Source organism: Typopeltis vanoorti, chromosome 19, assembly GCF_054136105.1.
Source record: "Typopeltis vanoorti isolate ZY-2024b chromosome 19, IOZ_Tvanoo_1.0, whole genome shotgun sequence".
Lineage (NCBI taxonomy): Eukaryota > Metazoa > Arthropoda > Arachnida > Uropygi > Thelyphonidae > Typopeltis > Typopeltis vanoorti.
Genome location: NC_143567.1, coordinates 2,224,092 through 2,238,116, shown reverse-complemented (window position 1 = coordinate 2,238,116; position 14,025 = coordinate 2,224,092). Strand labels below are relative to the sequence as shown.

Sequence of the window (14,025 nt, the reverse complement as noted above, 5' to 3'; positions counted from 1 at the left end):
AAATAAAAGTCATTTGCTGGTATTCTGATTTCTGGAATTTCCAATAATGCAATAATATCATTTCAGTGGGCAGCTGAGTGGCTGCAGTACATTAACGAAACAGGCTCATTTTTAATACGCCGATCCCGCTGAATGTTACGAAGGAGAATAGATTCAACTAAAACTCTGAACTCTTCTTAGGATTCCACCTACGAAAGGTCAACCTCTATTTATTCAGGAGTACTATATGCTGAGTGGTGTTAGATAATTGAGAACTCTGTACTAAAGATTTTTGTGGGTTTTTCCAAGCTACTTTCTGATCTAGTAAGCAAAAGTGGTCTCACATTGCATGGTTGTGATGCTGAGTACTTCACTCTTAACATCTACGTCTCTTAGACAATCCTAAAATTCTCACTCACTCAATTAATTACACCTAACATTGGTGTGTTGATTACGCTGCAATTATGCGCAAAGCATATAAAAACATTTTTCCTGCATGTTTGTCTTCATGTGTTTATAAAATAATATTTAGTTTCGGATCGGCTTTTATTACGAAAAGAACTAGAAGACTAACAGAAAGAATGAATAGAAGACACGAGGAAAATTAAAAGCGGATCATATTTTCATTTACTGTTCACAGTTCCTTTTTTGCATATGTATTTCGAATGATTTAAACAGACCTTGACCAATAAGCGGCATTAAGTTTGTTGATACCAAAAACGCAACTCGGGAACCTCCAATCAATCGATTTTCTAATCAATCTAAGAGCAATCTCATAACACATTAACGCATCCATGAAACTGCGAGTTAGTGGGTTGGTCTGTCCAGTGTCATCGGAACGCCAAAGGCAATGAAATTACTTCATATGATTTCATTAAGCAGTTGTTAATGCGTCACCACAGTCGCATGCTGCACAGACGTGAAGTGCAAATGCGATACAATAACATAAACGATTGCTAACGTCGTATCGGGAAAGGTTTGGAGTCGACATAAATTAGCTCAGGGAAATAAATCAACATCGATTTATTAGCAGCTCTGTTGCATGCTGTGTTAGTTCATAATTGTTGGAGTAGCCGAGTGGGATTTGGGTCGCTCGGAAACCAAACAGTTGGCAACCGAGCCTAAGGGGAACCCACCAGGCTCGGATGCGATAGCGAGGAGATGCATCGCTATGTGCGTAATTATCGTGCGCACATTCTCTATTCTGTGATTGCTTGTTAATAAGCTAAAGTTGCGACTCCTGTTAAACACGGCGTCAAATAAAAAGAAATGGAAATACAGAAAAGAAAGGTGATGCTTGAAATATGAACGGAATGAGAGATTTCCACTTTCTGATGAAGTCCGCAAAACTTCGTTCTTTATCCAACGCATCGCTTTTCACTGCTACCTTAAAATGTGTCTGAGGGAAAGATGGTGAATAAGCACTAAATATAGTTTCCCATCAGAACAACTGAGACAAACAGAAGTTTAATGCTTTAAAATCTGGAAGTCAACAGACTACGTCAGAAGAGGGTCGTTCAAATCATTCAAAGGAAGACGAAAATAACTTTAGCGGAGGTGAGTTTCAGCTTTGACGAATCCCCAGATATTCATGGCACGTATCATTCCCCAAATTAAAAAAGAATACCTTAATGAGTCACCATTAGTGGCGTTTTTTCTTAATACTTTCGCCGATCTCACTTCGAAGATTGTTGACTTTCCAGAAACCCCTAAAGGCGTTGAAGTAAAAGACCCAACGGGCGAAACTCAGACGAATGCTCCAAATAGCAGAACATAGGACAGTTCCAGCGTCATCGGAAAACACAACGGAACAAAATAATGTTATGATCTCGAGTTGGTTTGTGATTTTTTTCCTCGTTTTTTTCTGATTTATTAAATATGCAATTCTTAGTGAAAATGTAGCACAGAATGTCGTCGTGCAGTACGACATGCAGTTCACAGCAATCTTGGTTGATGACACTCAGTTGGAGCTCTTGAACTTCTCAAGATATGCGTCTCACCTACTCAGAAATCCCTGAAACATAAAATAAAATTTTAGTTCGTGCCTCAAATGACAAGACAGCTACCCGAAGTCTAACGCGGTGTTTTCATTTCTGGTAAGGCGTGTCCATTACCAAATGAAAGACGTGCGTAACGAGCTCAAAAAGAATGAAAGAAAAATAGAAACCAATATCAAATTAAGTAACGACAGAATGTGCGTTAAGATGTCAGAGATCAGCATGAACAATCTGTGTTTAGAATTATGTAAGACGTTTTCTGGTTTCGGAAGTTATGAAAAGTACGAAAAACACAGTTATTCGGACCGTAATGTCAAGAAAAGCAATACGTAAGGAAAGTAACCTTTAAACTTCCTCATAATTTGCATAAAACGTTCATATAATACGATAGCAAGATTGGTGACCTGGTGGCGATATTATCTTCCACCTTTTTGTTTTTTTAAAATAAATTGTTCCAACACTCACGTTGGCCGAGGTCAGTCTGTATCCGCAACGTTTATTATGAGTCTGACAAGGCACAATGACATAGCGCACCGAACGTCAATAAGGGGCCTATTCCATGGCTCGTTTATTTACTTGTGAGGAGAACAACGTATGCAAGTTGAGGTGCAGTACTCTCCGTTTAGATAATTGACAGCTGAAATATTTTCTATAACGAGTGGATGAATCGTGTGGTCCTTTGAAGGAACCTGGTGGTCCCTGATAAGATTTTTTTTTATTTCAAAGCCGTCTGCTGCTGAATTTGTCAGTTCTTGCCGCCTTAATTACGCTGGTTATCTTAGTCAAGCTAAAGGCTAATGAGGAACTGCTGAACAGTTGAAAGTTAAATTTATTTTGCCTAATAATAAATTTATTTAGTGAAGTTTTATGAAAACAGATTTAGCATTGAACTCTTAGCATACGCGACCACTAGCAACACAAGTAGTCACGTGTGTCTAAATATTGAACGGTAAAATTATAATCTGTTGACAAAGAATCTACTTCCACACAATTGCGTACAGATTTTTTTTATATTCATAAGAATCCATTATGCATATGAATGTGAATAATTGATTCTTATTATCAAGCTAATAATGATGTCAGAAAGACACATTTTGGACTGGATGTGCGGTCGCCTTTTTTCTTTTATTTATTTTTTGCAACTACCTGAAGAGGAACCAGCCGATTACTAATATGGGCAAACGGCTGGCCCGTCTTTATTTTAGCATATGGTAAGCCGAAATCACGGCGGAAGTTCAGCCAGAGTGCTATAAAGAGCTGCAATTGCTCGCACTATAACAGGTAACATCGCAATTTGATAGATGACGAACGCCACCGTTTGGTGCCCTTCTAATCAGTTGTTCCGCATTAAAGACGTTGAAAATATGGCCTTATGATGAAGCTATTATTCCTCTGCATAACATAAAGTGCAGTTTGTTGTGAGAGCCGCTTAACATAAATCAGGTGTCCGAAGCAGACACTTTTCTGTCGCGAGAGTTCCTCCCACCCCACTTGTTCTTAACTGAACAACAGGGCTACACGCGATCTTTGAAGAATTGCGAACACGATTGGCTCTAAAGTACTGAATTAAAGGCTGGCTTTCGAATTGCCGGAGAGTGACCGAATGCGGTCCGAAACGTGCGAGAGTTGAAATTAACAAAACGATTATTTGGTTCAAACCCCACTAAAAATAAAAGTGCTGTAGAGAACCATGCGGTCAACGTTTCCTCCCTCAGTTATATGAGGGAAGATTATCACAAAAGAATCGGCCAATCCAGCTTTTAAAAGTACTTATCGTTTGATAAGCCGCAGGTGTCTATGAGTAGGTCAATTATTCAAATTTGACCCTACGTTTATTTCTGGAAATCTTAACCACGCATCGCAGAAGGTCCACAGCTTACAATGGTACACCAATGTTGTACAGGGGAAAGTGAATCGAGAATAAAATAGTGTTATGCCTGCAGTAGTATGACTGTGGCATTCAACCAAGTAATAAAAAATTATCTTCCACCTGTTTTTTTTTTATTTTTTTAACAAAGATTTTAGTAATGCAAATTAAAATGTCACGTCTTTTGATGCATTTTTACTTGTGATCGTCCAGGGGAACGTTTTCATAATAAGAAGCAATTATAAGAAATTCTCTGAATCTGTAATTCGAAAGTTGTGCTTATCAAAGCTGCATTTTTATCCCGCACTGCTCCTTGCCCTTTCCGTGATACACTCACAGTGTAAAGATGCTTTCCTCCGTCCAAACTATTCGTTGCTTGTCACGATTTGCGAAGTAGCAGCAGAAATACACGCACTTGCACGCACGAGTAAGTTGGATGATTCCAACACAATACTGTAGTGCAAGGTTTCTCAAGCTGTATTCCGCGGAACAATAGTGTTCCGCGGAAGGTGAATACGTCTTCCGCGAGAAGTTCTGGAATTTGTCAGTTTAGTTTTCTAAGCATTTTTCATGAATAAATATTTATAGTGGAAATATTCTGAGGAGAATAATATTCGTGAATATGTCGAAAAGCTCAGACCCAGAAAGCCTAATAATATCCGCATGTCGTTAACTTTCACACATCGAAACCTTTCAACATTTGGGAAAGGGAATACCGCTGTTTATAACGGGTTATAAAAATTGCCTGCAAGCCGATTACAACAATAGGTGCCATATCCTCTGTTCTCAAAACTGAAGGAAATGGCATCTGTGTAGCAAATGTCAGTGACCAATCAGCAAGGGAGTATAAAGAAAATTTTTCCACTGAAATTTAAGATCTTATAAATAACCAATTATCAATTAATAATTATCAATTGATAATTAATTAATAATTAATAAAAACAGCTAAATTGCCAATTAATTATTAATTAATATATTACAAAATAACCAAGGTGTTCCGTGAAAATTTCAGGATTTGTGAAGTGTTCTGTCGTAGAAAAAGTTTAAGAAACCTGCTGTAGTGCATGTTGTTTGTCCCTGACCATCCAACTCTCTAGATATCGTAATGTATGCTGTTTGTCTCCAATGCGCGAGGTCAGAGATCGACAGTTCCGAAGTAAATACCAAAAATAATACTTAACGAAAAACAAACGAATAAAATAGAAATGTTATTTTATTATTAATTTAAGCAACGAATAAAATAGAAAAGTTATTTTATTATTAATTTAAGCAACGAATAAAATAGAAATGTTATTTTATTATTAATTTAAGCAACGAATAAAATAGAAATGTTATTTTATTATTAATTTAAGCAACGAATAAAATAGAAATGTTATTTTATTATTAATTTAAGCAACGAATAAAATAGAAATGTTATTTTATTATTAATTTAAGCAATCCAATTTACTTATTTAACTGCACTACTTTTAGCACAGAACACTCGCTATCAAGAACGATGGTCTGGTGTGGCACTCGCTGTAATCAGAGACCTAACTATGAACGGCACTGTTTACCGGACTGCAGGCTTCGGGTAGGGAAGCTTTGACAGAAGTGTGGGATCTCTGCTAGTGCTGAACAAGAACCCACCACCCACACGAAGCATAAGCCGCTGTCTGTTCTTCGTCTTCTGCAAAGCATTAATAAAGCCGTTACGCTTCGGATATTAAGCAGTTAATTACTAAATAATTCAATTTATTTAGTCATTTATTTTCCATTTTTATGTGTGCAATTATGTATTAATTATTAGCAATCGCTTTAGCATCGCTCTGTCATATTATGCTAGTGCTTTATGGTTAGTGTATGCGATTCCATTGCTCAGCAATCTTTCACATTTCGGAGAAAATCGTCTACTTATCCCCGATCAGCAGGTGCTTTTGCACTTTTGTGTGTTTCGCGACAGTTAGCTGTGCCAACAATCTCTTGCTCTCGCCTGTCAAATATGTGGACCGCATACGTCTCGTGAACATCTGTCTTCAGTTTAAAAAGTTTAATTTAATTCTAAACCAGAAAAGGTTATATAAAAAAACAAGGTGTTTTGTTTGTTTTTGATATTCTAGACATTCGACTGAGTAGAATGCCGTCAGTAGCATGAAAGAACCCGTCGAAATTGAAATATTTGCCTGAAAGCGAACATCAGAAAACCAGAATGGGCGGCAAATTTTCGAATGCATCACACTGACATGCATCATTAACCCCACCCCTGTTCTACACAGGGTGGGAGGTATTATACCTGGAATGGCACTCGCGATTCCAACCAAATGAGCAGTGCGGATATACTTTCGCTCACTTGTAAGCATCACAACTTTACAATAATCCGATTTTCCTGATATATCTTCCTTAATCACCCCGTCATGCTCACTAATAATTATTTGGGCATCCAGCTGTAGTGGGACCATCTTCAAATGTCAAGCCCGAGAAGTATTACGCATCAGACGAGCTGCAAACTCATTTTTGTTACTTGTAGAGCGCAGACTCTAGAGATGCGTGACCCCAAGCAACCATTTGTCCTAAGTCAGGGCGTTATCGAACTCGTTCTTGTTCGGCTTTGAGAGAATCCTGTAGTTGATAATGATCTTGGCTGATCTGAAAGTCATAAGATATCACTTTCTTAAGATAAAAAGTAAATCTCATAATTGCATACTGTTTAGATATGCACGTGCAGCATTATTAACTCTTAAAGAAGGTGCTTATGTTTAGATGGTTGGGAAGGCGATTAGGAGCCCCTCGTGTAAAATTTGTCCCACGGTAGTTTGCCAAAAATTTATTTAATTTTTAGGTTATTTAAAAAGAATATAAATTTTAACAAAAGTTGCGATTAAAATATTTTAGCTTTTTCATAAATATATAACAGTTTATTTATAAATATAAAAAGATGAGTTGGAAATTATTCCACTTTTTAAAAATTACCCATTCATAAAATTAAATGAAATTTATTTTGTAACTCACTCACATATTTATTATGTTGGAATAGCATTAGTTTGTGATTGCTGTAAACATCTTTTAATGAGAATCCCGAACAATTTCAGTGTCTCGTGGAGCGCACCTTTAAGTTATTTGACCTCAGCCGGAGAGTTTGGAATCGAGTGGATTCACGGCAACGATGAACGTAAGTAACGAAGGAGGAGGTTTGTATAGCAAAATTCATTAAAGGGGTGTTGGCTTTGGCTGGATTAATATATTTTGAAAGACGTTGTGCTTTATGCTTATGACATAAAGCACAACGATTAATAAACCAAATAAACAATTTCCACTTTTTTACTAAATACACTACGTTCAAATAAATATTGGAACATCCAGAATGAAATACGCGGATGTACGCATTCCTGTCGCTACTGCTGCACGAGACAAATACACACTGTGTTTGTCCTATGCCGAGTCAAGCGTATATCTATCAGGCGATGGTGCCTGGAGAAGTACTTAGTAACTCCGAAAGGATTGTTACCGTATAATACAACGCTCTTAGTGAAAGGAAATGTGAATAATCACCTCGGTCAAGAAATGCACAGGAAGACTTGGAAGCCACTGGTGATGGACCAAGCGGTGCTCTGAAGAGTGGTATGGGAATGTTGCAGACAGATCGGTAAACGATCAACCAAGAATTTAGATGGCCTCCAACGATTCAGGTTAGCAGTAGGAACAAGATGCTCTGGTTTACACGGAAGAACAGATGCCATGTCTATTACGGCAATCAACAGTGAATAACACGCTGGTTTTTTTAAGAGCACTGTGACTGGTCAGTACAGCCTTTACGAAAGTAAAAGCTATAAGAGATCTTATGACCTGACTCCGTGATATGACCAGGCTCCTCAAATCACTTTGCGCTCTTTTCCGACTGACTGGGTAATTGCGGATGTGACGATCTGCAGAATGCCTTACGACCGATTGTATCTTCCTAACTGCAAGTTTGGTGCTTTGTTTAATGGTCCTCATCGGTGCTGCTTGTAATTGATTATACCTCATGGAAAGGCAATGCATTACTTCTCAATATTGTAGTACTTCCTACATCGCAGTTTTATAGAACACACTTGTGTTATCGTTCAACAGAACAACGCACCATGTCGTGATACAGGTGGGGTGCTGGTTGTAACAAGATTTGAGGGAAAATTACGTGCAGTTATGTCTCAACTCAGAAGTCGTCTTCTAGGAAGAAACCAATAAAAAATCTAAACTCATTCCGAATACGCAACTCGTATCGTCACAGACTGGTGAAGAACATGATTAGGAGCAAAGCAGTAAGAGACACGCGCTGTCAAGATATACTTCATTTATATTTCTTTGACCTGCAGCGTTGTCCCGATGCTTATTTCAACGCAGCGTATTGAGCACTCATGGGAGTATCACAAAGAGAATTTTAAATGATCCTTTGAATTTTCTTGTTAAAATCGGAATACAAGGTCTGTTCAGAAAATATCCAAATGATTGACAGGATTCAGAGTTTAGTTTCTAATCAAAAGTGGGTTCAACAACGCCTTTATCCGTCATTTTTCTGACTACTTCGTAAAAGTTTGTTGATTCACTTTGGCGTCATAAAATTCAGGAGAAAGCTCTTCTGAATTTTGTGACGCCAAAGTCCAAAATGGTGCACGAGTTAAGAGGCTCTCAACTTTCCTCCAACGCAATACTACACGTAAATCAGCCAAATGACGTATTCAATTAATACCTATAATTCACTGGCCTCTTGGCTTTGTGCAATTTAGCCAATTCCAATGACAATTTAAAAATAAAAACAATATTGAACATGTTGCTCCGTACCCTCAAACATTGCAAAAATCACCAACAAACAAAGCACGTTCATCTGTCTTGGTTTCCTCAGTAAACGACGTTACGCAGACTTATGGGTTAAATCATCCAAACCTCATCAAGATCTTCTGCAGTGTCATCATGATCAGCGCGTTTTTAAAATCGAAAGACACATCCAAAACGGATAATTTTTGAACAGACTCTGTATTCTATAATAGTGAAGCCCAGCCCTTTTTTTTAAACTCGAGACGTAAACTGGTTTGGCAATAATATCCTAACGATTTACCTGAGCATATTGGAGGAGGACTAATCGCTTGAATCGATAAAAACAGTTTGAGAATCTGATCATTAAAACAAAAAGAAAAAGCGGATTTCCTCTTTTTATTCCATTACAGTAAGCACATTGAAAAATTATTCTAGAATAAATCTATATATAATACTCTTCCTGTTAGTAAGAAATCTCGTTATACACGTGAATTTAATTCTGGTTACAGAAGAGATCGCAGTCCCGATATCCCGTTCGGACTGGATAAAGTTTAATGTTAATCAGACTGGATACTACTCAGTGAACTACGACCCTCAGGATTGGAACAGAATGATTGAAATCCTGATCAACAACCACCAGGTATGTTTATCTCTCTATGTATTAAGAAAACATGAGAAGAACTTAAGTATTCTTAAAGGCAACAGTTAAAATAAAACTTGTTTGTAAGAAAGTTTAAATACATAAAATATTTTCTCGTGTTTCCAAGTTTCATATGAGTTATTTTTTCATCGAAATACTGAAACATCCTCGATCGAAAACCCAGATCGAAATATTTACTTTTTAGTAAAGTGCAAATTTGTATGTCTGACAGTATCTGCTTCGCATACCTTCCACACACACACACAGGACAGATTTCATGGAAATTAGCCTCCATACTTGAAGCAGAACTCTCTTCACTGTGCAGAGATTTTGGCCTCCAGAGACAATTTTTCACCCGAGGTTTTACTTCTTTCCAGAAGACTTGAATATTATTACGATCGATCTCTGAGGTGTCTAAAAACTCCGTTATAGACACCTTCTTTTTCTCTCGAACCAAGTCACATTGAATTTGGTATATCGACAAGGGGTTAGAGGAAGTATGGCAGTTTACGAATGAATTCCAACACTACAGCGTTAGTGAGAATGTGTAAATGCAATTTACGGCACGACATCAATAGAAACCAGCGAATCAGTTTTAACAACAAATATTCTAAACCACTCCTTTACAGTTCCACCACAGTGGTGTACACCTTTAGGAAATGCAGTTTTGCTCGAAAAGTTCGTCGTACTGCTGTCAGATCCAAGTTCTTTGATCCGATGAACCCAAATTATAATGACATTTATCTCTCCAACATCTGTTTCTAACCATGCAGTGTCCCGTATAAACACTGCTGCAATCTCGGCCAAACAAACCCAAGAGACGGTGGGCAATGGCTCATTCAAGGATATCACCAAAGGAATAACGAGCAGGATGTTGCACTGCATGCAACATCCTGCTCGTTATTCTCATATTGGCACTCAATCCTACACATGCTTGAATTCCGGAGGGGGGATATTCCCCAGCTATTCTTGCAAATCCTGTTGACAACGAATGCGACAGTCTTCAGGTAAATTTCTCTGTCAGGACCAGGTTCCCCACTGGCATTCCTTCCATTGTTCCATGTTACGCACAAACGGAATGTGACACTCAACAGAGGGTACCATTCGTAGTGGGTAAGCCCCTCTTCTCCTCAGAAGCCATTTCCTTCACACTGAGAGTGGTGCTTACTTACTTCTCTCTCTTTCTTGCGTATATTCGTAGCATGGTGTTTGAATCATTTGCAAAATGTTCACTTTCGCTGAGCTGTTTCAGTAGCTTTGGCAATTACAGTCTTAATGTTATATAAAATTTCCGACCGTTGCGTATTCTAATTTGACTGTAATTTGACAAAACTAATGAAACAGCTCAGCAAACGTGTAGGTCATGCAAATGATTCAGAGAACGTTCTAGGAATATTCGCAAGAAAGACAGAAGTCATCGAAATGAACTTTTCAGTTTTGGATTCCAAAACAGAATTATTTTTCATCGTTGTTTTTTTTCCTCCAAGTTTTTCTTTATCCATGAACAACACAGGTACGCTCTAACTTGCTTCTTAAAAAGAAACAACCCCTTTACCTGTTTTCACAGTGTCTCCCTTCCATCAATGATTCGAGCGGCGTGTTGCAGGCTGTCCAGAATATAGAAGCCTTCCTCTCCTGTGTTTCTGAGATTGAAACAATTTCTTTACAATTGCTCCTGGCTGCACATCAACGTCCCTGCGAGTACCTCCTAGGGTTGTTAGGCCAAGGAGACTTCTGTCTCCCGTTTTCTTCACTTGTATCATTGACAGTTATCCTTCATCTCTTCCAAGCTATTCTGTTCACACAACCGGTGTTTAGTACTCCAACTGGGTTCTGGAGGAGTGGAGACCCCATGCTGTTTTGCATGTGACAACAGCGTTGCTTTCCAAACAACTCCAGGATCATTTTCTCTTCACTTCGGAATGCGTTATGTAATCATCATTACCCCCGATGTTCATTCTTAATTAATTTCTTCTTTCTAGATTAGCATAGGTTAGTCGAAAACAAAGTTTGTTTCATAACTGTCGTGGATGGATGCAGCTGCTCTCTCATCAGTCCATTCTTGGTTGTCTTCCTCACTATGTGCTATTTGCATTGTTCCTTATCACTGTAAACGATGTTGATTTTTTGATTCCTTCATTGTAACGATTATTACAATGAAGGAATTACATGTCTGTTCGGATTACACTTTCTTTCTCCATTTCAGAATTATGTCCTACTGGGCTTCATGTATTAAAGATTACTAGCACCCATCCTGAGGTATTTGATGGACCGACACCGATTACAAGTGTATTGGCTAAACAAAGGAAATTTTGACAAACCTGCATTACAATAACTTCCCTCTCGACATCAGTAAATCAAAGGTGGGACTGACTGTCCTCCTGCCTGATTTGAATACACAGTTTAAATGAAGATGAGAATTACTGCTCTACTGACTCAAACTTGCACGAGTCGGGTAAGAACTTGCAGAGCAGACTGTCAGAATACAGAACTTTAGCTGATGCTTGGCGGTGTTGTTAGCGCATACACAGGGAGTACTTGTCAGAAGAAACAATTCAAACAGTGAAGGTTAAAGAATAGCAGTGTAACCCCTCCCCTGTCAGACTAAAATCAGATTGAGGAAGCTTGATCACGGAGAGAGGAGATGAACTGGTTGTTATCAGGATAGCAGTTGTGAGTGTTGGGTAACCACTACTCTCTCCTGCTCTGCTGAAAATCAAGAGTGCGTATTTTTACTTCAGACAGAATACCCATCGTACCAAAATTTACCTCAGAAACTATAATTTAGAGTTGCAGAAGAGGTGAATTTAAACGAATGCAAAAGGGCGGCTTTATCTTCCGAAAATGCACTAATTACAGAAGATTACCACAGGAACGTAACTCGTGCATCCATCAGTTATGTAACTATATATTTCTTACTTATTATGTACGAATTTAGATTTCTGTCTTCGTTGAGGTTTTTTTTTTCAGGTAAATATATCGTTATTAATTATTTATTTCATTCCCTGTTCCATGTAGATAATAATTCTTCCAGAAATCTTCGACATGAGTATTATACGCACCCTTTAAACATTCCGTAGTAACTCAAAATGGCTTTTGCAATTTGCTTTAAGTGGTAGACGAATTTCTTTATCCTAAAGGCATAAACTACCAAGAAACTGCTTGAGTTCCATGTTTGGTTTCTAAGGTTTCAAAATAGGAACACATTTGTTCATGGCTCGTTTCATGTCTCGAAGTGCACAAAACTGTCTAAAGAAGCAAATGCCATCGTATAATTCTGTAAGCGTAATTTGGAACGTCGTCATGATCCATCATTAGTGCCTTATGATAATAAGGTTTTAATTCATAAGTTATGAACAAGAAATTAAGCAGTTATAGATTGGAATTACATCTGCGGAATCTAAAGTAGTGTATCGTATCTGTCAGTTGTGTGTGTGTGTGTTCTCCGACAGGATTGCATATTGTAAAGGACGAAGACGTTACATCAGTCGTATGAGACAGACTAAAAAGTGCTGCGATCAAAGTTTTTGCTCCTAGACAGGATTCAAACCTGTCTTCTTTTACAACAGAAAAGAAAGCTCTACTAGGTTCCAGCAGCAGTAGTGGGGAATTGGTTCACTGGTATTACGAAGAGGGAACAAAATCTTCGAAGAAAGTATATTATTTTCTGTTAGTGGAGTGCATTCGCCCGCCGCTTACCCCTATTTTAGAAGATGAAAAAAAAACCCTCTCAGCCACTTGGGAGAGCGACTAACTGAAATTTAGCTGATGTGCCTTATGACGGTTCTGCGCACCAGGTGTTTGAAGAGCAAATGCCGAATAGCCTACAGAATTACCGAGTCAGAAAGATAAAACAGCGGATGCTCCTAAGTTTTTGTGGATTCTGTAGGATTTATCAAATTTCAAAATATAAGTTAAACCGCAATAATACATTTATTATTACCTAATTAAAATAGAAAAAAAGTGTTTTTAATACTCAGTACGCTGTTCATTATTAGAAGCACAGTTGACACAGGATTCGCAGTCCTCGCATTCTGGATGACAAGCCAAAGCATCGATCAGATGGCTTCGCAACCGCTTTAACACGATGTTACCCTGCTATAATTCTCATTAATCGTAATGGGAAATTATAATTAGTGAAATGAGCGGAATTCACATCCGTTCATGTGAAGCCCAATTATTTCTGTGTGTTCTCAAGTTTTAAGTGTGTGGAGATTATCCGCCAAGGAGTAGCGTAAGTCAATAAAAATGAGGTTGGTTCATTGCGCGTTCTTTCTCACAGTTCGATCAGTTTTATCCGGAACAGAATAATGAGATTATTTTTTTTATCTATTTATTTAGCTACTAAGTCCAGCCGACAGATCTAATTTGCTATACGACGCTTTCCACTTGGCTGCGGCTGGCTACATAGATTACGACATCCCACTCAGCATCACTCTCTACTTGAAGAACGAGCGGGATCTTCTCCCTTGGAAAACTGCATTTCGAGCTCTTGCGTTTTTGAGCAGACTTCTGGAATTCACCGAAGCAAACCCGTTAATTAGAGTAGGTGGAACCATTTGCATTTTGAATATTACTTTTCTACTTTAAAACAATATTTTTTATGATAATTTTTGTGTTTGAGATCATCGATTGAATCCTTTTGTCTGCCTCGATGCTGATCAAATCTCCGATGTCTAAAATAAACGGAATTAAAGTAATTGGCTTGACATAAAAGGAACAAATAAGATTGCTGATCAAAGTGGTGCTCCGAAGGAAACCATCTTATTAAATCTAAT

The 14,025-nt window shown here is 38.1% G+C and overlaps 1 protein-coding gene across 2 annotated transcripts in view; it reads left to right on the top strand.

Annotated features, from left to right (window-relative positions):
- The window catches only part of LOC150095819 (uncharacterized), a 178,747-nt gene that overhangs the window by 66,300 nt on the left and 98,422 nt on the right, over window positions 1-14,025 (top strand). For both annotated transcript variants that reach the window (XM_090409107.1, XM_090409106.1), the window contains exons 11-13: window positions 6,909-6,988; window positions 9,117-9,247; window positions 13,589-13,792. In XM_090409107.1, the coding sequence (XP_090265233.1) occupies window positions 6,909-6,988; window positions 9,117-9,247; window positions 13,589-13,792 (415 nt within the window). The remainder of the gene's footprint in view (window positions 1-6,908; window positions 6,989-9,116; window positions 9,248-13,588; window positions 13,793-14,025) is intronic.